Source organism: Lepisosteus oculatus, chromosome 3 (assembly GCF_040954835.1).
Source record: "Lepisosteus oculatus isolate fLepOcu1 chromosome 3, fLepOcu1.hap2, whole genome shotgun sequence".
Lineage (NCBI taxonomy): Eukaryota > Metazoa > Chordata > Actinopteri > Semionotiformes > Lepisosteidae > Lepisosteus > Lepisosteus oculatus.
This window is the reverse complement of record NC_090698.1, coordinates 34,040,722-34,064,703: the sequence shown is the minus strand read 5'-3', so window position 1 is coordinate 34,064,703 and position 23,982 is coordinate 34,040,722. Positions and strand designations below refer to the sequence as shown.

Genomic DNA, 23,982 nt, shown 5'->3' with positions numbered 1-23,982 from the left:
CAGGCACTTTTTAAGTACTTTAGAAGGGTACCTCCGGAGAGTTCTTCATCACCTGAGGAACAATACATGCAGTAGACAAGCAGGAGGCTTATTTTGTTAACTCATATTTCTGTTCTTTAAAAGTTTTATAAAGTTAGACTGAAAATGCAAAGTTGTGTAAAATCATGGGGTTTCTTCTCTAGGTCTGTAAGCTTACAGCCTCCTTGCAGCAAGCTGTGTAGTCAAAGCCGCGTTTTAATGGGGAAACAGCAAAGGAAATCAATTGCACAGAGATATCAAAACATGATGCTTGTTACTGTCCGGGGATTAAGAAGCTCTGCAGTTTTTTCTTCATCCAGGCAGATAGAGAAAATACTGCCCCGACATGACGACTTCTCCGAGAGGCATATCGGACCAGGTGACAAAGAGAAACGAGAGATGCTTGGCATTTTGGAGTTTGAGGTATGGTTGACGATAAACATGGTATAAAAATACCACTGGAGAGATGCGTTGTTCGTAATCGTTGTCTGAGCGGATTATTACACAGTAACTCTATATAAAAATATGCATATTGAAACTGTTAAGAGTGCACAATAAAACGAGCACCTTAATGGGGAAAAATAGGACATGGGTGGCATTTTTATGGTTTCTTCACCGTGCACATATTGTACCTTAAATCGTATTGTGTGTATACACTTAAAACTTTCATGTTTTGTTTTCAGAGTATTGATGAATTGATTGACAGAACTGTTCCAGCCAGCATCCGTTTGCAAAGAAATCTGAAAATGGACGATCCTGTTTGTGAGTTGTGTACTTTTGCATATTCTATAATCACGGCACATACGTTTTTGATACTTTTGTACAACGCGCTTCTCTCCTCGGGCGTATCTGCATTTAGTTAATCATGTAGTGCGTTTCTAGACGAAGAACAACCCTGGTTGTAAATATTCGCACCCGCTTTTAAATTTATGTAAATCACATCGAATAAGAACGATTATCTTGTGCTGTGTGCCCCCTCCTCCCCTTATTTTTGCTCAGGTTTGTCTCAAGTTTCAACTACGCCCTGTTGCTCGGAAGTGAAAATTAGTTTTTTTCAATAACACTGTTAAAGGGGTAGTGCTTTGTTGAAATAATTTTCTGGATTTGATCTTTTTTCTTCTTAAGTGTCTCAGCCCTCTTGCATCAATGTATATGTAATACCCCTCAGTGGACATTGCTGGGGTGTTTCGTCTTGTGAAATGTTCCTTTGAACATATTTGGAGTTGTTTTTGTGAAACCCGACTAGGAGCTCTAATCTCCTGCTGTGTTCTATCCATGCTAATAGGACAGCAATTAGAGTGTAAAGTTCAGCCTTGAGCTGTCGCGAAGCACGGCCAGTTCAATCTGGTTAGCTCGAGCATTACATCACACCCACAGCAACACGCGATGCGCTGGAGTGCAGAGCTACAAAGGAGATGGCTGTTTCTAAAAATGGCCTGACGTTTATTTATGCGCTTATTTATGGATTTATTATTTGAATCTACGTTTACCCCCTAGAGAATTTCATTGTACATTCAACCTAATCAACCTTATCTTTGAACATACAACCAGATAACGTTTTGAATATGTAAGCATAATTCATATTGGCTGTTTTTCTACAGACGTTCATGAGACACAAAGTCAGAAAAAGCAAAAAGCTGCTGGGATATGCACAATTCTATCAAAGAGACAGTTATAGTTTATCGTTTTGAATTCAGTATAATTTTGTTTTGAAAGTAACTTCTGAGTAATCTTTGGATTTTTGTGAGATGCAAACTTTTAATTGCAGAAACAGTAAAGCTGCATTATGTATTTTATGCCTGTTTGTGTGCCATTTATAACTATAACCAACTATAATAATCCAGTCCTGTGTACTTCACAACATTGTTTTATAAACCCTGAAGTCCAGACATTAAGAAATAATTTGTTTTCAAGACTTCTTACTATCCATTTTTAGAAGTGTGAGGGGAATTGTGTTTTCTTATTCTGCCTAGATTTGGGTCTATATTTAAATTCAGGTAAATGAGCTGTCCCATGCTTGAGTGTGCTGTAGTGGTGTCAGCAGTGTGTTTTGGTATTTCATTAATTCTTGACTGCATGACTATAGACTTTATACAAACATATATAAAAAGAATCCACTAGCATGAATAAGAATGACATAAACACAGAAATAACCTTTCTGGTATGGTAATCCAAGGGTTGAATAATAATAGTGTTCTGTCCTTAATGAAAGTTAAAGGTAGTACAAGTAGAGTCCCATAATAAAATACAGTAACTTAATACCAACCATTTTCTACTCATTATTCTGGACATTTCTCAATGATTTTTGTACTTGAGAGCACTAACAGCTCTTCATATACAGTATGTGAGTTGTGAGTCACAGTCTGGAAACTTATTCCGTTTCAATAGTAGGGAAGAATAAATATTTCAGTCTTTTTGGTGAAAATGTAGTATTTATGTTATACTTGTGAGCATCACATTATGCAATTTGTGAAACCAGTTTATTTTCACATTTTCAGTTTATTTTCTATAGCAGGCAGAGAACTATATAAGCCTGTTGGCATTGGCTATTGCATATAAAAATAGAAATTGTGAATCATAAAATGACGGTACAGTGTATATAGTATACCTAAAAAGGTGTGAGTGAAGGTTTGCACCTCTGTACAAACCCTGTTCACATGAGCTGAGGAATTCAATTCTTTTGCAAGATATGCAGTTCATTATAAGCTTTAGTCCTGAAATTAAAGTTGTGAGAATATAAAAATCTGTAATAAATTTAAATTAGGTAATTTTCTTTTTGTGCCCAAATAATGGAGCTTGTGGAGCATTTTGAGTCCCATTTTAATTGGGAAGTAGTTAAAGGAAAGAAAATTCTCCACAAATGGATAATGGATAAGCAGGTTTAACATACAGCCTGTACTGTTGGTGGTCGAGCTTTAGACTAAGCTTGCAGAGTGACACAAATTTTCAAGGATGGCAGTTTTATAGGAGCACTGGTGTAATTAATTTTAATGGGTAAATGATGGAGAAATGATGGTCTTTCAGGGCTTACAGTGGCTTGAGCTCATTAAACTTTCTTACCCTCTGTATTCACTGAATGATGACCCAAAAAGTCTGTCTGGGAGAGAAATCGTTAAGAATTCCATGTTATTCATTAATTTGTGGGACTGCTGCAGAGGGCAGCCTCAATGTGGAGTGATGTTCACACACAGAAGCAGAAATGGATTCCACACAACCTTAATATATTACCAGCTTAGTGATATATCAGTTAGCACCACTTCCTCACACCTCTCAGTTCTTGCATCATTTGTGGTACCTTCTATGTGGAGTTTGTGTGTTTCCCATTTGGTTTCTGAGGCTGTGCTCTAGGTAGTCAATTTTACTCCCATATAGAAAAAGAACGTGTTGGTTAAGGTAATTTGTCTGTGTGCGCGTGTGTTTGTGTGTCAAGTGAATGGCTTGTCAATCTGGATGTGGTGCTGTCTTGAATCTAACAGAATAGGCTGTGGATTGACTTTACCTTTTACAGGAACAAGTGGATAAATGGATACAACATGCAGGTGAAAAACAAAGTTGAATTGTTATAGTTTATTTGAAGCTATATAACATCCCAGTTCTGATTAAATCCTTGCTAGGGGTCAAGAGTGCTATAGTAGTGCATTGAACTTTGCCTTTTGCCCAATCAGCTACCAGATCCTAGCTACTGACAGATTGCATTATGCAATAAGCTGTCCTAGTGAAACAAAGAAGGGGCAATAGCAGCGTCTGCTTAATCAGCAGGGGAAAGCTTGCCTGGTAATACCTATTTTCTGCTGCCCCAATGAGTTTTAGATTACTGTGGAAAACACTGCTCATGACAGGTTTGAACAGCATAGTGTACTGTAATAAAGTTCTTGGGATTATATTGTAGGAATGTAGAAAATCTGTTTATTTTGAATTTAGTAGAATCAGCTACAAGAAATGAAAATGGCCATGCTTGCAGAATTTCCAATAACACTGCTACTTCCTCAAAAAATTGTATTAAAAATCTTTTAAAAAAATACATGAGTTGTAAAGATAGTTTAAACCTGAATATTAGATTGACTGCTCTGTTAAATTTGACTTGAATCACCTGGATATAAAGAGTTTGGTTGTGTGCAGATATCTCTTGTTGAGCAATAAGTTGTAGATGTTTTCAGCTGATTGGAATGTGACTGTTTTAGTTGCTAATCTTTTCTAGACCAGATTTAATTTGTCACAAATACTTGCTAGAAAATAGCTAGTGCCTGGTTACCCTTGACGCACTATGATACGTGGTGTTACATCCATTTGATTTATTGTATAGTCTGTGTAAATAACTGAAAGCTGTCTGTGATAAGGTCACTGTAAAAATAAATCAAATAGAAAATGAGCATAATAATGTATACTCTGTTGGCTTATATTTGATTTATTGAGTTGTTATGCCTTTTTGTCATTTTGAGCTGTGTATAGTATGTATAAAAGAAACATAGACTTGCTGATGTCCATCTATTGAGGATGGCCACAAATGAGAGCAGGAAATTCAGTCCATCTTGTTTTATTGGTGTACATTTACTGAACCAAGGAATAGTTATAGCTGCTTCTATTAGAATCACACTGAATTAGCTTTTGTAGTGTTTTTGAATATTTTACCATGTTGGTGCCATTAGTAATATCTGAAATAACCACACACTTAATCGTGTCAAAAATGGACAATAGAATCACTGAATGAGCACTGACATAACGTTGACATATTGTAAAGTGTCAAATCAGATTTCAAGGTATTTTGTATCCTGTTCAAATGAGCTATAAGAGCACAGTAACAATTCCCATTTTAAATAATTAATCTTCAAAACACCTGACTATTTTTAAAGCATTTCTTCAAGGAAAGAAAAGAACACACAGAACATCTCCCATTGTCAAAGCAAAGATGCCTGGAGCACAAAGAGCAAGAAAGAAAACATCTGAGTTTACAAATCAAGAAATTGCTCACTATTATTCCCCTGCTTTCTTAAGCTTAAAGACAGTGTTCGGTATGCAGTATACTTGTGTGGATAGACAATATCTAGTGCTTTTGTGGCCTGCCTTGTCATTCTAACATGTTGCAGCACTGTTTATGGATGAACTTGGACACAACAACAGCGATACATTATCATCGGTATCTAGAAACTCTTGACAAGCAGAAGAGGAAGTGGATGTGTCAGGAATTCATCCAGATGATCTTTTGATAAGGGTGGCAGCACTGCTACAGTTGTGAGAGAGTTTGTGAATCCTGTGGAATAATTTGTATTCCTACATTTATTGTATCAGAAGTGTGATCTGATCTTAATCTATATCATAATAGATAAACATAATCTGATTAAACAAATAACACGCAATCTTGTCTATATTGAACACATTGTTTACAAATTCACTGTCTATGCTGGAAGAAATGTGTGAACCTTTAGATTTTAGTAACTGGTGGAAACTCCTTTAGCATTGACTTCAACCAAACATTTCCTCTAGCTATTGTTCAGTTCTGCACATTGGTTTAAAAGTATTTTGGTCTATTTATTTAGTATGACAAAGATGAAGATCAGATCACATTGTGGAGGAATACAGGAAATTCCAAAGGTTTTGCAATTTTCCTCACCACTATGCTTATTTGAGCCTATTGAGGAAAGTCTGGACACTGTTGATCAACATTTCCATTTCCTTTAATGCTTAAGTACACTGCCTGTATTTTAAAGGTCCTACACCTTTTAATTTTCCTTCCTAAATTTCTGCAGCAGCTTTGTCTTGATTTGCATTGTGTTTTTTGACATGGTTTCAGTTATGCATGTTCAGTTGTGAATATTTTTATACACTGTATGGATTCACCTTGTATGACCGCATATTGTGCTGTCAACCTCAGTCAGAGAGGACACTGGGGGAAGGTTGCTTAAAATTTACATGAAACTTAAAGCATTTAAAAAGTGTCATGTTACAATATAAGTAACGGATATTGTCACGTTTAAATTTATTTGAATATTATCTGTATAGAATAAATTATGAATGTTAACTTGTAGGTTTGGATAAATTTAGTTTCTTTGTGTACAGTTGTTTTGTACTGTTTTCAGGAATGTTACCAACATGTAAATTGAGGCTCAACTGTACAAAATTATATCACAAAGTATAAGGATGGATGTGACAGAGAAAATACAGAATTGTACTAAAAATGCCTGACTGAAAATATAGAAAATGAAACCTGAAGGTGAACATTTGTGATGTAAAGTGCAGGTCTTTGTCATTTGACCCGTTTGTAAGTATTCAGGTTTAAAAAGCAGAAAACACCCATAAGTTAATCAATACCTTTGATCATGTTTAGTTTAGGTTGAGCTTTCAACCTTTCAACCTTTTCAATACAAAAAATAACATTTTGTTGGTTATTTTTTGTATGCAATACTGAGTGGGTATTCTCCTCCATCAGTATGAAGTGTTGTTATGCAATGAGTAAGTTCTCAGAACAATGTGTATTGGCAGAACTCCACTGAGCAGCACTGAGAATTAAACTAATTATCTAGCTATCAGGAAATAGGCCATATGTTGTTAGTCTTTCCACTTGAGTAAATGATTGAAATCCATATAGACAAATCAGTAACACACCATTAATAACACACAGTTAAGGAAGCTTACCAATCCACCGTCAAAGCACCACTGGGATCATCTGACCACAATGCTGTGCATTTGATTCTGACCTACAAAACGGCCCTGAAGAGAGGTAAAGCAGAACGCAGGGTGGTGCCGGTCTGTGCCAAGGACTCCATACAGCGACTGCAGGATTGCTACGAGTACACAGACTGGGACATGTTTAAGCACTTCTGCTCTGATCTCGATCAACAGTTATGTTTCTTTTTGTGAAAATACTGTTATTCCTCTGAAATCTTGCAATGTATATCCTAACAACAGGCCCTGGGTGACCAAATCTCTCAATTCAGCTCTTAATTAGAAAACAATCAATTTCCATCAAGGTGATGCTGTTCTGTTGAAGGATGAGCAAAAGAATGTCAAAAGAGTGATTAAGAAGGCTAAACGTAGGTATAAGGATAAAGTGGAGGAAGCAATGTGCAAGTGTAACTAGTGCTCTGCATGAGTGGGTATTAGGTCTATGGTGGAAGTGCACAAGAGTGCAGCAGTATTAATACATGTGGTAAGTCAGACACTGACTTTGCTGATGATCTGAATCAGTTTTATCTTCAGTTTGACACATGATTTTTAGGATGAAATAAGTGCGTTCAGAGGCAGGATCTCAGCTTATGCAATTAGTATTGACGAGTCTAAGGTATGTGAATGGTTCAGTCAAATTAAGGAGAGAAAGAATCCCGGTCCTGATTCTGTTGGGGGGGCAGAGTATTGAAAAAGTGTGCTTGACTGCTGTGTGGCATATTTTATTTTTCAAATGTCATTAACCCAACAAAAGGTTCCTAAGGTGTGGAAACTATCAGTTGCAGTCCCAGTAGCTATGGTTAAATCTCCCAGTTCACTCAATTACAGACCAGGAGCCCTCACCTCTCTAGTTATGTAAAGTCTTGAACAGATTATGAAAAGTGAGATTTTGGCCAAAGTAAAGAATCAACTAGATCCATTACAGTTTGCTTACAGGGAGGGGGTAGAAGATGTTACAGCATGCTTTCTCAATCTTGTCCTCCAACACCTTGAGCTAGACTGCTAGACTGCTGTTTGTGGATTTCTCCTCTGAATTTAATTGTGTCGAACCTCATCTACTGGTAACTAAGCTGTTATCAATCCTTGGTCTTGATCTCAATCTTGTCAGCTGGGTTATTGATATCCTAACAAACAGAACTCAGAGAGTTCTGTGAGTCAAGAATGTTTAATCCAACAAAAAGCATTCCTTTACTGGTCCCCCAAGGATGTGTATTATCTCCCTTACTCTTTGTCCTGTACACAAACTATTGCAAGAGCCATCACCACTAAAGACACATAATCAAATTTGCAACTCTGTCATTGTTAGCCTGCTGCTGGCAAACAAGAGGAGCCATGGACCAATCATTGATGAGTTTGCCACCTGGTGTGAAAAAAACTTCCTCGAGCTAAATGTGTCCTAGACCAAAGACATGATAATTGACTTCAGGAAAAACACCCACACTCCCACCCTAACCTACATCGGGGGAGCTTCAGTGGAGATAGTAGAACAAGGCAAGTACTTGGGGACTGTTCTGGACTCCAAGCTAAATTTCGAAGCCAATAGTGCCCTGATCCTCGGAAAAAGTCAACAGCTTCTTTTTTTTTGTTAAGGAAGCTTAAGTGTTTTAAAGTCGATGATTAATTGTTGATTTTGTTCTATCGGTACTTCCTTGAATCTGTTCTAACTTTTACCCTTATCTGCTAGATTCAGGCAACCTGAATCTGAGAAGCAAGAACAAACCAGGCAGTCTTGTGAAAATATGTCAGAACTTAGTTGGTGCTGATCTTCCAGCTCTTTCCTCCATCTGTCATTCACATGTTTTGCATAAAGCAAAATCCATGATGATCCTTCACACACCTTGTTTAATAATTTCCAGTTAGTCCCATCAGAATGCAGGTACCAATTCCCCAACTCTTAAACCAACGGCTTTAAGTTTTCATTCATACCAGTAGCCATATCGTTACTTAACACTTAACCTACTATGCAAATATGTATATTGTTGTTCCTGTCGTTTTTTTCTTCTGTCTGTACTCCAATGGTGCTGCTGTAAAACAGCTTGACCCCCCGGGAATAATAAAGACTCTCTCTCTCTCAAATAAATATATATTTTAGTTAGAAAATATTCAGCTGAGTCTCAGGTGTTTCTGTTTGAAGTTAAATGAAGTGATTAAACAATTATATGAAAGTCATTTTGATTAACTGATCAACTCACCGTGACATTATGTCCAATAGGGTAAGAATTCAAAATATTTTACTTCACCCCTCAGTACTTCTTAACTTGGGTTAAACAGGCTTTAGGCTGTGGAGTGTGTTTCTTGTCACTGAAGCAGTCACAATGGCCATAATTCAAATGGCCAGGCATTTGTACTAATATTTAACGATTACTGATCCACTAGAAATGGCTTAGGTTTGGTTTCTTGGGGATGGAGTAGGGAGAAAAGTAGGTCCCAATACAGTATAATTGAGTATTACAGTAAGATGACATGAAATAGACAGGAGAAAAACAGAGCAATTAGAGGGCTACTACAGGATGCATGCAAGTAGATAGTGCACTGAAGAAACCAACTTTGGTATTTAGATAGGGTGTATGGTGCTATCATTGTTGGAATATTTATTAACCTTTTGTGGTATCTAAATAGTGCATGAGTAAACTAAATTTAGTAATGCACTCTTTTGATCAGGAAAAGATGTTCCCATTTGTTTTGCATCTGTTTAGAGACTGATTAAGTCCTATGGATTTAGACCTTTTATTAGAAAAGCAGGTTCCCTTTTTTCCTGCATGGAATGTGGGCTTTATTTGTAGGGTTCTGCTTTCCTGATTCAGTAAAAGGCAGGGTCCTGGTATGCTGTATTGGTACAGAGACTATAAAATATGTGAGCTGGTAAATATTTGTCCTTTAAACTTTGCTGCCTAGTTTATTACATTGTTGCCTTACTGCACCAGAGAACAAAGAAAATGCGGAGCTGAACATATACAGACATGCATTTTCTGGAAGGTAGGTACAGTAGGTTTGTTATTGTTAACTTTTATGATTTGCTTGAAAGGCAAGCTGGTGTCAGGTTTCTGCTTATTATTTTATCGTTCTCTCTTTATTCACATCCCTTAGTTTGTAACCATACACTTGAGTGATTTTGTTGCCTAAACACTCGATCGGTTACCTCATTAGTGCGACAGCTGATTGGGCTCAGGTGATGAGGTTTTCTCAACCTGTTAAATATCAAACCTGTTGAAATACGAAAATTGCAATAAAGAATCAACATTCCATATATTAAGAGTCTTATACTTTCATGCTTTTGGTATGTTGGTGGCTGAGTCCCAGACATGGACTTGCCAGTAGTGTAGCAAAGTCCTTTTTAAGGATGAATCAAGGTTTTGTTTAGATCACCCTGGTGAATGATTGAATATGGTGCAGACATGTACAACAATAGGTATGATACTCTGTGCAGCAGTGTCTAGTCAGTGCAAAACCATTTTCCAGCAGAGCTGTTGTATAGTCCTCGTGTTGCTTACTTGATGAAGAATTTCTTGTATGATGAGAATGGATGGTTATACTGTGGATGTATTGATCTCCTGATTTGAGCCTCCTTACACGTTTGTAATATGAACTGAGACAACATGTGGCTTTTATAGCTCAAAGATCAGTGTCAGGCACTTACTTCTCCATGATCTACAAGAAAAATGAGTCAGTATCTCACAACACCCCCTTTACAACCTGGTTTTACAGGTATACAGCTCCAGTTGCTTCCAGCAGCAGCCAAATTTGAACTCATTCAATATGTTATAAATATTTGCCAAGGATCTTTTGTTGACTTATGAAAATGAATGCTGTTTCTATTAAATTATGGTATTTTACTGTAGATTCTCAATTATTCATTTAATCATTCATTCATTTCTATTGGCCCCCCCCACCCCTTCCTGTGAAAATGCAGGTGATGTCTGTGAGCAATATAAACTTAATAATGTCAGTCATATGAGCTAGTGTTGTTGTGCTTTTACTTCCTACTGAAATTCTTCCATTAATGCAACTTGTTTCCTTCTCTGTGACCCAAAGCTTTCTGTATTGGCCTAAGCAATGTTCAGGATATTGGGAATGTTATTTAAGTGAATAAGCTCTGCAAACTGTGAAAACCTAAAAACCGTTTGTATAGATCTACCAAACTTTTAGACTTATAAGAGGAGCAACTGTACTGATTCCCTTTGTGCAGAAAGACTTGAAAATTCCTTATATTGCAGGCTAACGGTCCAGTTAATCTCTATGGAGACCAAATGTAGTATATACTCTCTGTTAATAATGATTTCTTGTTTGTGTTGATCTTTTGAGATTAGGTTTTTGTACAATGATGAGAAAAATTGAGTTTTGCAGATTTTGACAAGCCCTGCCTGGGCTGCCCTCTAGATTGTGAGTTCATAGATCTGTAAAGTTAGTCATAAGCATAAATTAAACACTAAAGAATAATAAACGAGTCTCTTACTATTTTTAATTTGTCTTTATGGAAGAGTAAATACCTCCGTAATTTTGTGTAACAGAAGTTGTTTTTGTATAGTATTGGATTTTTACCTAGTAACAGGACCATATTATGCTCTTAAGCTGTCGTATATTTTGTGATGCTGAACGTTTGCTCTCCAAGTAGTGTCATGTTAGGATGGGTTCTAAAACTGAGGAAGTCACCCATCTAAATACATCTGAATGAAGCACACTTTACTATATACAAGATATATAATATTCTGTATCACGGATGAGCTAGACTGAGCATAGCACAATTTAATATTTAATAGGTTTATTCCATGCTGAAAAGAGAAGAAAGAAAACACAATGTTTCGGCTGTGGAGCCTTATTTGGGTGCCTTCGGGACACAGCCGAAACGTTGTGTTTTCTTTCTTCTCTTTTCAGCATGGAATAAACCTATTACTTGTTCCTTTGCAGCCTAGGCATGCTGACGCATCTACCCACCTGAACTACAGTTTAATATTTGCATGACAAATGATAAAGAAATTTAATTTAGCTTGGGTCGTTTTAATGTAAAAATATATATCCTTTATCATGTGTTTAGAAATGCAGTCTGGACTGATAATCTGAGTGTTTGTTTTTCTATCTCCCAGGTGAAAATGAAATTTTGGAATCTTTGCATAAGATTGCAAACAAGAACAAGCTCTGGAGATCCTACATCGGCATGGGCTATTACAACTGTTCAGTTCCCCAGGCCATACAACGAAACCTGCTGGAAAATTCGGGATGGTTTGTTTCACTGTTTTAACTTCTAAGCCACACGCAAATCCTAAACCACTGTTGCCTATATTGAGGTTCGGCAAATAATGTGTTCATGTTTATAGGCACAAAAAAGAGTAAGAGTAAAACTTAATACATTTAAGTTTTGTTGTTTTTGTTTTTGTTTTGTTTTTTAGTTTTTGCTGACATTTTTTGCGTCCCCTTTTGTCCATAAATTTTCAGGTTGAACATTCAAGGTTAATTAAAAATACGCACTTTAAAAAGTGTAATATTTGGCCGTAGGTTACCGTTTAAGTCAAGCAGTGCCCTCAAACAATTTACAGCATGTACATGTTCAGTCAAACTACTTTGAAGACCACTGTATCCCCCAATAGCTTGTTGGCTCATGTTTGACAGTGATGACTGCCATGGCATTGATCCCACTACATATTCAAAAGTGTCAAATTTCTTCTCATAAAATGGGAAATCTGCCATCTGTCCCTCTGACAGGTTTAGTGGCTTTTTACAGCCTTCACTGTAATCTTATCATTTACATCTTGCAAACCTGTGCCTCTGTTTTCATATGACACATTAGACAGGTCTGCTGTTGTTTTCTGTAGTGCATCAGAGGCATACCTGTCAACAATTATATCTCTTGTAAGATCAGCCTTTTCACAGCATGTCACACTGAGTAACAGGCCTGGTGTGCTACTGCTTCACAGTCCTTATGAATCACAAGACATAGCATGTTCTGAGCCAGTCTCCCTATTTTGGACAGGAAAGGTCATTCATCTACACTATATCATTCTCTTAAATACTGGTACAGCAGCCTAGTATAAAATATTCTAAAGCTTGTAATTTGCACAAAAAGTCATTATGTGTTTATATTGTTTCTCAGAATTTAGAGTACATTATTACCATCATTTACATTTCATGTATTTCAAACATAATACTGCAAGTCTGAGTTAAAAAATATGTACTCTTGTAGACTGGATTCCCTCTCTATAATAAATTGGGATTTTGCTTTCCTTAATGCAGTGTTACTGTATGTGAAATTCCATTCATGAAAAGTGAATTAAGAAGTAGATTCCATATTGCAACAACACGCAAGGTAATGTTGTTAGCAATTTATTTAAAACTTATCATATGTGCTGTTCTATCCGCAGCACACAGGGTGAAGTTTTGGAATACTGGAGATATTTTAATTACCTTTGCTAGCCAGAATGTTCTCAAGGTGGTTCTATTGAAGTCTAGTGATGTATTATCTTTGTTCTTCTGTTTATTGTTGCAACCACTGAAATTTGTAGGCATATCTAACCTTGGTCTTATCTGCTAGTTGTTAAAATAACTTACACAAAATAACTTTGTGTATTGAACTCCTTTATTCTTGTTTACTTTGTAAGGTTTTATGGAAAGTCTAGTTTTTCCCTCCCAGAGGCAAACCATCCCCTATTGAGCAATATGAGCTGTAGAGCTCTGGCTCTTATGAGTCAGTGAAAACTATGGGTTTCAGTCCATCCAAGTAATTGCCTTATTAAAATGATTGATAGTTTAACCACAATTTAATCCTTTTTCTTTGTCTTAAGTTGCAAAACCCAAAACCTCTGCAAAACTGCATCTCTTGCAAGAATTATTGTACAATCAAGCAGAAATAAGAGAGGGGCTAAAGACACTAACGCTATTGCAATATGCAGTTGTTTAAATCAATATTTTTTGTAAACCATTCCAAATTGCCCTCTAGACCATGCAGTTTTGCATTAAATACTTTTAAAAATCTAATCAAATGAGGAAGAGGTAGTTAATACCTACTCCTTAAATTTATATAGCGCTTTTCTGGACACTCCACTGCAAGCACTTTACAGTAATGGTGACTCCCCTCCACCATCACTAACGTGTAGCCCCACCTGGATAATGAGATGGCAGCCATAGTGCACCAGTGTGCTCACCAGGACACCAGGGTAACACCCCTTCTCCTATCAAGAAATACCCTGGAATTTCCAAAGAACAGTGCCTTTTTACACTACGGTGCTCCCATCACTATACTGGGGCATTAGGACCCACACAGACCTCGGGATGAGCACCCCCTACTGGCCTCATGAACACCTCTTCCAGCAGCAGCATTAGCTTTCCCAGGTGGTCTCCCATTCAGGTACCGACAATGCTCACACCTGCTCAACTTCATTGGGTTGCCAGCTGTGAGTTGCAGGGTGATATGGCTGCTGGCTAGTTAATATGATGGTCATTTTGAAATGGTCTATTTCTAAAAGTATATGTACCTTAATTTAATTTCAAATGCCACCTGGTGGAATGGTGGTCATCGGCAAACAAGTATTTTAAGTTGTATTGTAGTTTAACAGATTGGAGAGCATTGGTCTTCCAGAAAAAGTGGCATTATGTGTGTGAGCAGGGGTAAAAAAATCTGTTTATTGTGAGGTTAAAAAATCCTAAATCTGTTTATTGTGAGGTTATGTTGTGTTGGCCATGATCTAGTGGTTCTGATGTTTAAACATGGCAAAGTGGCGTAAGTCATTCTCCAGTGTAGAAGGTACAGTACAGAAATGAAGACAGTACCCATGAAGTTGATTGGTAAATACACTCTGTAGAACATTATTCATGAAAAAAACATAAAAATGATATAACATAATATTTGTCCATGATGGGTTCGATAAATGCTGTGTGATGTGATTTTGAGATTTGTAATTAATTTGTGGATGGGAATGTATTCCTTCACAACAGTCACTGGTGACAAAGTCTGTTTAACAGCCAAAACCAGAAAACTCTGGTTTAAAATCCTGTGATGGTTTGTCTTGTGATCTTGACATGCACGTGCCAGGTTGAATATAGATTTCTGGAGTATATATTTTGTCTGATGATGCTGATCTAAGATTTTTTTTCCTTCCCTACTAATACTCAGCTGCAGTATATCCCTCACAAAGAAGGAAAGTCTTGTAAGGGTGTATTGGGTACAATTTTGGTTTTATGGTATGGAAAGGCGGATTTCTAGCAGACAATTCACTACACTAGCCTTGTTTCAGAACCTGATCAATATCTGCAAGAGCTGCATTTGAATACTGTTTGCAAATTGTCAATAGTACTTTCAGCTCTCTGGATTTGCTCTTGCTTTGGATGTATTGACTACCGCGCAATTTGTAATAGTGCTCTTAGTTAATTAAATAATGTATTACTCAGCATCCAGAGTTTCCATTTGAATATAGGCTGCTCTGCACTTTTATTTGCCATATTAAAGACACCTTCCTGAAAGTTGGCCTGAAAGTTTAAAGGTAACAAATGTACAGTATACAATACTTTTGTGACCAAGGAAGACCTGTGCTGGTTTTACACCAGTCAGGATAGATGTCTTGTTGTCTAAGCTCTTGTCTCACACCCTACCCCCAACTTTCCTCTTTTGTTATAGACCTTAATAGTATCCTAGAGACCGAGCTAACAGACCCCATCTCTGGAACCCACATAACAACACTACAGAAAAGAGGGCAAGAATATTATGCCACTGGGAAAACTACAGTGCCTTGCAAGCAGTGCCTTGTTTTTTTGCTTTAAGGCTTGCAGTCATGACATTTTGATGTACCAATTAATATTTATGTACAAAACCATATCTTCTTTTTTAAAAAAATAATCACATAAGAAAATCAGAAAATGGCAAACCTAAATCAGTTTTGGTGCACAAAATTCTTAACAAGTTTTGTAAATAGCTGAGTGACCTGTCTGTGTGCAATAATAGTGGTTCATGTGAATTCAGAAAAGCTTGAAAATGCTCTGGGGCCTGACAAGGGAGAAAATGTTGATGGGTCAGCAATACCATCACTCCATAATGGAGGCTCGTATGAAACATGGAAAAAAAAGCTCCCAAATGTGACGGTGGAATGCTTGCAAACTGTCTCTTTATTGTCTAGTCTGCTTTCTAACACTTTACCTGCTTAATAACCCTTTTCTGCAGATTTTAGCTTTTTAGATTTACAACTTTTATCTTCTGTGGTGGTCAAATACCAATTTCAATTTATGTACACTACACTGCGGATGGTTCTCCATTGATATTGATTCTTTTTACTACCATTGCTGATTTTTTTAAACCCATCCTTTTACACCTCTTGCAAATGAACTTGGATTCCATTGCTCCAGAAAGACACCAGACACCAGGGATCATGCCTTCCACCCGCTCTCAGTGACCGACCAGTTTCTTTTTAAACCTCTCCATTCATTTACCTCACCTGGACTTTGTTTCAAAGATTACCATGTGTCTTGACACTTCCTCACTTGCTCTGCCTGTTTTCACAAGCTCTTGTTATCCTTTGCTTTGTTTCCTTCCCCCTCATACCTTTTTTTTTTATTTTCAGCTTGCATTTTATCTCTGTATTCATTTTAAAATATGTGGTATATATTGGAATTACTTTAGATGCTGCAACACCTGACTTTTTTTCTAATAGTTTAGCTGTCGAACTTTCTTCTTCATTGAAAAATAAATAGAAAAATGTTATTCAAATTTCTTGATATCCAATTTTTTTCTGGGCTGTTTTCCTATTTATATCAGATTGTACTTGCCTGTTTTAAAATGTGGAACAAATTTTAAAGTAGCAAAAAATAAAAATAATAAATTCATTGGTACTGCTGTTGTACCCTTTAGTAAACACTCTGATGGCATCAGTAAAACTTCCCACATATTTTTGGTACAAATTAAAGTTGCTTTTGATAAAAGCTTAAGCCAAACCAATTAAAACATTAATTCATAGAAATTAAGCTGGTGTGGAGTAACTTGGTAGTTTAGTCTTTGCTTTATTATGGGTTTAAGAAAGCTTATGGAAAAGAGGTCAGTTGTGAACTTCTTGTGAAATATTCAATTCAAAATACTTTATTCATTCCAGGAGGGCAATTTTTTAATATGGCGTTCCAAATGGGTTCCAAGTGGTTTACATGAGAGTAACCCGGTTTTGGAAACCCTATTTGAGAATCAGTTCTCATTCCAACTGTGCACTAAATTGTTAATTGAATTGGGTTTAGTAGTTGGGTTAGGTTGGGTTAAGTAGTTGAAAAGCATTTGATCAATACTGTAACTTTGAGCTTATCTGGAAAAAAAACCATAAGGTGTGGTTGTACGAAACAAATGACATCCAAAGACTCACCTGCTGTCTTACCTGTTCTGACCCTCTCACATTCAGGGTGACTCAGTACACTCCATACCAGCCAGAAGTTTCCCAGGGTCGCCTAGAAAGCCTGCTTAACTACCAAACCATGGTGTGTGATCTCACTGGCATGGCGGTTGCCAATGCCTCTCTCCTGGATGAAGGCACTGCAGCTGCAGAGGCTATGCAGTTATGCCACAGGTGAGAACAGTATTATGTCTGTAAGGGCCTAAAGAGTAGCCTTTCAGGTGTAATTAACCTCATGTACATTTTACATTTGATTAATTTTTTACGTTTAATTGTGGAAGAAAGTTGCATTTAACCCAAAAGAGAAAAACATCCTCTCATAGCCTGTAAGATGCTAAACATATTTTGCAGAAAACTGGTATGTCTAGCAAGATTCCAAAAACAATGAACAGTGTGGCCACAAGGCACAGGTAAAAATAGTGATAACAAACAATGCCTTGTCAGAGAATAGGGGGCTTTCCAGGTGGCAAGAGTGAGAGTGAAGAGGCCCTTCTCGTGAAACAACAGCTGCATTCCAAGTGTAAGGAAACATGGTAATAGAACAGGACATGAAGAACAAAATTAACAGGAATATATAATTATATATATGGGCGGAGCGGTTGCTCTGTGGCTAAGGATCTGCGCCTGTGGCTGGAAGGTTGCCGGTTCAAATCCCGCAGCCGGCAGAGGAATCCTACTCCACTGGGCTCCTGAGCAAGGCCCTTAACCCCAACTGCTCCAGGGGCGCTGTACAATGGCAGACCCTGCGCTCTGACCCCAGGCTCTCTCCCTAGCTGTGTGTGTGTCTCATGGAGAGCAAGCTGGGGTATGCGAAAAGATAATTCCTAATGCAAGAAATTGTAAAGGTTTAATAAAGTAATGTTGTTATTATTATTATTAACTACTTAACTGGAATGTGTCAATTTACATGCAAATCCTAGAGACCATGGATAAAGACCTTGGCCAAATGACCTCACTTGTAGCTGTAAATGTAAAGATTTAAACAGAAAACTTCCAAGAATATGAAAAAGAGCTAAAGGATTTTAATGAACAGCTTTACCTAGTGTAAAGAACAAAAATAAGCAGGAAGACACTGCTCTGTTGATTATGTAACATCTTTTTGGTTTTCCTGGACATGTTTGTTTTTAATGGCGAATGCATTTCTTTGTTCCACTTATTCCAGGCAGAATAAGAAAAGGAAGTTTTACATTGACCCTCGCTGCCACCCTCAGACAATAGCTGTGGTGCAGACCAGAGCCAAGTAAGAACCTTTGATTAATATACATTTATGCCTTTACAATTCTTTTAGCGCTAGTCACAAAAATTGTAATGAACCCCCTTCTATGGTGATGATTTGATTTTAAAACTGCTCATAAAATTGGCTCTCACGTGGTCTTAGGGGCCATTTTCGGTACAAAACCCTAAAGGCCTCAAGTTGGAATCGAGGTTATGCTGTTTGCCAGCTGAGACTGGTGTTTTCCAAGTGATGCTGCAAAGTTAAACTTTGTAATGCCTTGTTGGTCATGTGGCTTATTAGGCACCTGTGAACTAGCAGTGTTTTCAATGATAGCTGCATCTGCCCTTGTTGATTTCAGGGGTTGATAAATGGGTGGGGGGCGGGAAGGAAAGGTGTCCTTATTGGAAAAGGTTTGGTATTTATGTAACATTCTACAACTTTAATATTTCGTTTTACTGTGGGAATACCTAGAACTATAAGAACTTGACAATTTGCATGTAAGTTCTGAAGAAACAGAAAGCACTGTGCATATCATTTTTCAGAATTGAGTGTCTTCTAGTTGAAGGTCCTGCAATTAATTCAAAAGTGCAGCTATCTTCTCAGTAAGAAGCTTCACTTCACCTTTCAAAATGCTTGTGCTTGTCACACCTTATTGAATATTTACAAAAACGTGGACACTCATTGTCACAAAGGAGTGGTAGTCATAAGTGACCACATTGACCCCTTTACAATTCTATGGCTTTACAATTCTATGGATATATTAAGACATATCTTTGAGAACACAGACGGAGAGATTAGAGTGGTCGTGGCCGTCAGAGGTGTAATGAGAAACAATGGGCTTGGAGATATCTTTAATCTTCACAGCCCTGACGTGTTCTCTGAAGCGGTCTCCGATTACAAACAAGATGTAATGTAATCATGACAGTCAGAATGGTTGTTAACACTTTCATATATAGAATTATTTAATTTCTGCTATGTGATGAATCCTTTAAGACTTGGAGGAAAAATCTGCAAACCCCTTTAACTTTTCCAATCAAAGCCTCGTTATGTTTAGGTAATATTAATAATGACCTGTTAACATGTTATGGACAGGAAAAACCACAGACATTTGCCAAGTGGAAATACAGTAAAATGTCGTACAAAAGAAATAACTTGAATTCTTTGTTTGTGGTAGCTACATTGGGGTAAAAACAGAGCTGAAGTTGCCACACGAGATGGACTTCAGTGGAAAGGATGTCTCGGGAGTCTTGTTCCAGTATCCAGACACTGAGGGCAGTATTGAAGACTTCACTGGGCTGGTGGACAGAGCTCAGAAGAGCGGGGTAAGAATCTCCTGGCAAGGGAAAATATAGGGTCTTTTCATGGGAAGATTTATGGCCTGAAAACCTTCATATACAGTGCCTTGTACAAGCATTCAGACTTTTGCAGTTTTCTCATTTTGTTGTTTTAAAGCTTGTAGACTTCGAAGTAGCAATTAATGTTATATAATGTCGCAGAGTGTCACCATGTCAGTGCCAATTTTTGAGCTATCTAACAGGTGAGTTTGCAGCTTTTCTGTTACCAAACTTTGTGGCAATGCGACTGGATAACTGTCCCATGTTCAATCCTCACACAACTCTTGGGAGAATAACCTGAAGTCTCTATCCATTACCAGAGCATGTTTATTCCAGCTTCCAGTGATACCTACTTTTACAAAATCAAGAACCTTGCCTTATTTGTTAGTGATTAATCTCCAAAATTATAAATTGTTTCTGTGTTTTCCCATCCCTGGGGAAACATTCGGCTACCCACTGAAATGACGAACGGGGAAAATTTCTTTTGTAACTAGTCTTGATCCACATATAATTGCTGCGAAAGGTACTTCCACCAAATTATGCAATCAATGCATTACAATTATTTCTGTTGAAATTTGCTGTAACCTTCTTACCCTTGGTCTTCTGTCTGACCAGTTTCAAAAATGTGTATTATTTTGTAATTTCACCATATGAAAGGGCTGAAGCTTAAGACCAAAAACAGGTTGTCCCTAGGATATGCTGATGCTTTAATTTTTCCATCAGTCAAGATAAGCTTCCTGTTCCCTGCCTATGAAGAGCTGAACTATTACAATGCTGCCACCACCATGCTTGACAGCAGAGATAGTCTTGACTGAGTGATGTAATGCTTTGCATTTAGACCACAGAGTTCCATTTTTTCTAGTCTGACCACAAAACCCTTTGCCATGTTTGCAGTATCTATTGCGTGCTTTGTTCTAATCATTATGCAAGATTTGAAATGTTTTTTTTTTCATTTCTACGTATGAGACCTTTGTGGAATCACTAGGATATTACCCAGATTTTCTCCCATATCTGTCTCTGAACTCTTTATACCGTAAATTGGCCTCAAAGTAGAATCCATAATCAGTTTTCTCCTTGTCTGGGTGCTCAATTTGTAAGGACAGCCTAACGTAAGCATTGTCTGTGTGCCTTATACTTCTCAATGGTCACTTTCACCAGGCTGAAAGAAATAATTAGTCTCCGAAATGCTTTCATACCCTTCTCCTGATCTGGGTCTGTATACAACATTATCCGTGAGTTGTTTTGAAAGCTTCTTAAGCATGATAGAATCTTTGCTTTAAATTCACAACCTGACTGAGTGACTACCGAGGGTTGTGTTCTAAAAACCTGTGAACCAGAATAATTGCATGCAGATAGAGCCACTCAACTAATCTGTGGGTCTTTTTAATTTTTTAATCTTAATACTTTTTTAAGGAACTGCATTTTTCTGTGCATGAGCTTGGATGTCCACTGTCATTATAAAACTGCATTTCATTGTTTTCCAGCTTCCTTTTTATAGAGGAAGCCTTTATTCTGACATCAACCTCTCACTACATTTTTTATCTACTTTGTTCTAAGGTTTTGGTTCTTGTCAGATTAGTACATAAAACAGTAAGAAGTCCTAAAGTCCACAGTGAACTGTACAGCTGCAGAGGCTGGTCTGGGAATCATGCCCATGATCCTTTGGACTTCTGCCTTTTCTTGATCATGAGACCAAACAACATGGCCTGACAATCATTTGATTGGAATTTGTGACGTACCTTTCCTATGCAAGAATGCCCCTCCATAACTGCTGAACAATTCCTTCAGGAGTCTTTAGTGTGCCTTGCCATTCTGACCTGTTTCTGCATTGAAGTTTAATTCCTGTATTAATTTTGAATATATTTATTTTACTTAAATCTGCCAAATGTGTTTACTGGGCACTCAGTCATAAATGCCTAAAGGTCTACATGCTTAGAAGGCTAGATGCCAGAGCATTTATTTTAAGAGTTGCTGGGATAGGGATACTTCCTATAGGGTACGAGTTTGTCAGCTCATCATTAGACTTTTTTTTCTCAAACCAGCACACTTTAACCTGCACCTGAATTAATTGCTTTTCTTTCAGCTGTGTTTATTTACTAGAGTTTAGGTTACACAAGACATCTATTTTGTATGAGTGAAAAAATGCCGTCAGCAACTGTGGTTAGTAGGTTTGGAACATTTCGATGGTGTTGGCAGAGATTTCCAGAAATCATGCTTAAAAATACAACTTAAACAATTTGAAATCCATGCATCCAATTTCTAACAGCTTCATGCAGTTCAGGGTCTCAGGAGAGCCGGAACCTATCCCAGCAAGTATTGGGATGCCAGTTAGATGCCAGACAGACACAAACACACACACTCGCACCAGGGGCGATGTTTCCAGACGCCACTTAAATTACGAACTCCACAATTAATTAAACCCAGGGCCTCAGTGCTGGGAGGCAGCAATGCTAACCACTGCACCACAGGTTTCAGCTAGAAAGGCAGCACTTTTAAATTAAAATTAACATGAAGAAAATGTGTTTAACTGAATTTTTTTTCATTGTCGATCTCTATAGAATTTTTAATATTTAATATTTTAATATTCCAGTTTTTGGTGAAATGACTGAGTCACTCAAAAATCTAAATCTTGGAACCTTTGACTGGATGTGTATCGTTTGTGACCTTTAACATGATTGTTTAAGTCTGCATTAAATCAATGGTCTGGTTTTATGGTTTAATTTCCTAGTTGAGCTTTAAAGTTCAAAAGCATACATTTGCTAAACAGACGTTGGCTATATGTTGCTCCAGCATACGTTCATATGTAAAAGAGCTGTCAACAATGCATGTTCTGTCAGTTAAAAAACAGCTTAATGTCTATAATATCTTGATTTGTATTATCAAATCCTGTGGCCGGCAGAGGAATCCTACTCCGTTGCACCCCTGAGCAAGGCCCTTAACTCTAACAGCTCCAGGGGCACCGTACAATGGCAGACCCTGCGCTCTGACCCCAAGCTTCTCTCCCTGTCTGAGTGTCTGTGTCTCCACATTCCTAATGCAAGAAATTGTATAGGGCTAATCAAGAAACATTATTATTATTATTATTAAATGAATAGAATCCTTTGAAATCTGTATTTAAGATTTTAAGTAGAAGCATAAGAAGGCAGTTATTTCTGTTATATTATTACATCATTTGAGAAGAAGGGAAAGGCAGTTAATCTTGCTTTGCAGTTAACAAACAATTCCACCTTTTGAGTGATCTCTTTTGGTTTGAATAGTTTCGAAATGGAGTATTTGGAAATCCCTGGAAGCCATGCTCTGTCAGTGGCTACATTATACCACTGGATAGAGGTAGAATTATGACTTTGTATTCCTTTTCTGCTTACAACTAAAATGAGCTGTACCAGAGGAGATGCTTATAGGTTTAGCATGAAGGATCTTTTGTATTCATTTTATAGAATACAGTAGACTGGCAGACTAGACAATTACTTGATTTCAGAAAGAATGTGCTTCTGTTTCTAGAAATGGAAATCATGACTCGCGTTAAACTTAAAGCAGTTTTTCTTTTAAATCATAAGAAAATAGTGAACTGAAACTAGTAGGTCTGTTTTTTTTCTGTCCATATAACTCACCCAGCCCAAATTGCATAATCTGGCTTGTTTGTACAGCAGACCACACCAATATGAAATTTGGATCTAATTTATCATCTTCTAAATTGTAGTGCGCTTCCTTTTTTTTGCTGTAAAGACTATAGATGTTTTTTTGTCTGTTAGCACATCCTTCAATAACAGTGGAGAAATTATCCGAGGAATGGCGCAACCCAACACATTCTTTTTCAGATTCCTGGGGGCAGTGTTTGCCACATTGAGACAGAAATAATAAATTAACTCCACTCTTCATTCCTCTAGGCCTTAGCCTGCTGTGCAACAGATTTGCTGGCCATATGTGTGCTTCGACCACCAGGGGAATTTGGAGTGGATATCGCTCTGGGGAGCTCACAGAGATTTGGGGTGCCACTGAGCTATGGGGGTCCTCATGCTGCCTTCTTTGCTGTGAAAGAAAATCTGGTGAGAATGATGCCAGGCAGGATGGTTGGCGTCACAAGGTATGTTTTCAGTTTTTTGTTGTACGCGTATTTTGGTGAAACGGTTTCAGAAGTGAACCAAAGCTTGTTCCAGCCTTTAAAGGATAGGGTTTTAAATGAGAATCAGAGGTGAGCAGTTTGATTCTTTTTAGTAAATTAGTTCATATGATTCACCAAATCACTTAAATGAAAACAAGCCACTGAATCATTTAAAAGATTCATTAACGCTGTTCCATTGTATTACTGAAACCTAGTGCAGTTTGAGAAATGAAACATTCATAAAAAATCAAAAGACTATAAAGTATATAGAATGTTTAGTTGATGAAAGCAGTAATCCATAAA

General features: G+C 37.4%; 1 protein-coding gene across 1 annotated transcript in view; it reads left to right on the top strand.

The window, feature by feature from the left end:
• Positions 1 to 23,982, top strand: part of gldc (glycine dehydrogenase (decarboxylating)) — a 51,935-nt gene continuing 27,953 nt past the window's right edge. Inside the window, exons 1-7 of the mRNA XM_006627053.3 lie at positions 1 to 441; positions 702 to 780; positions 11,760 to 11,895; positions 17,037 to 17,201; positions 18,190 to 18,267; positions 19,418 to 19,565; positions 23,465 to 23,661. Of these exons, the coding sequence (XP_006627116.1) occupies positions 145 to 441; positions 702 to 780; positions 11,760 to 11,895; positions 17,037 to 17,201; positions 18,190 to 18,267; positions 19,418 to 19,565; positions 23,465 to 23,661 (1,100 nt within the window). The 5' untranslated portion in view covers positions 1 to 144. The remainder of the gene's footprint in view (positions 442 to 701; positions 781 to 11,759; positions 11,896 to 17,036; positions 17,202 to 18,189; positions 18,268 to 19,417; positions 19,566 to 23,464; positions 23,662 to 23,982) is intronic.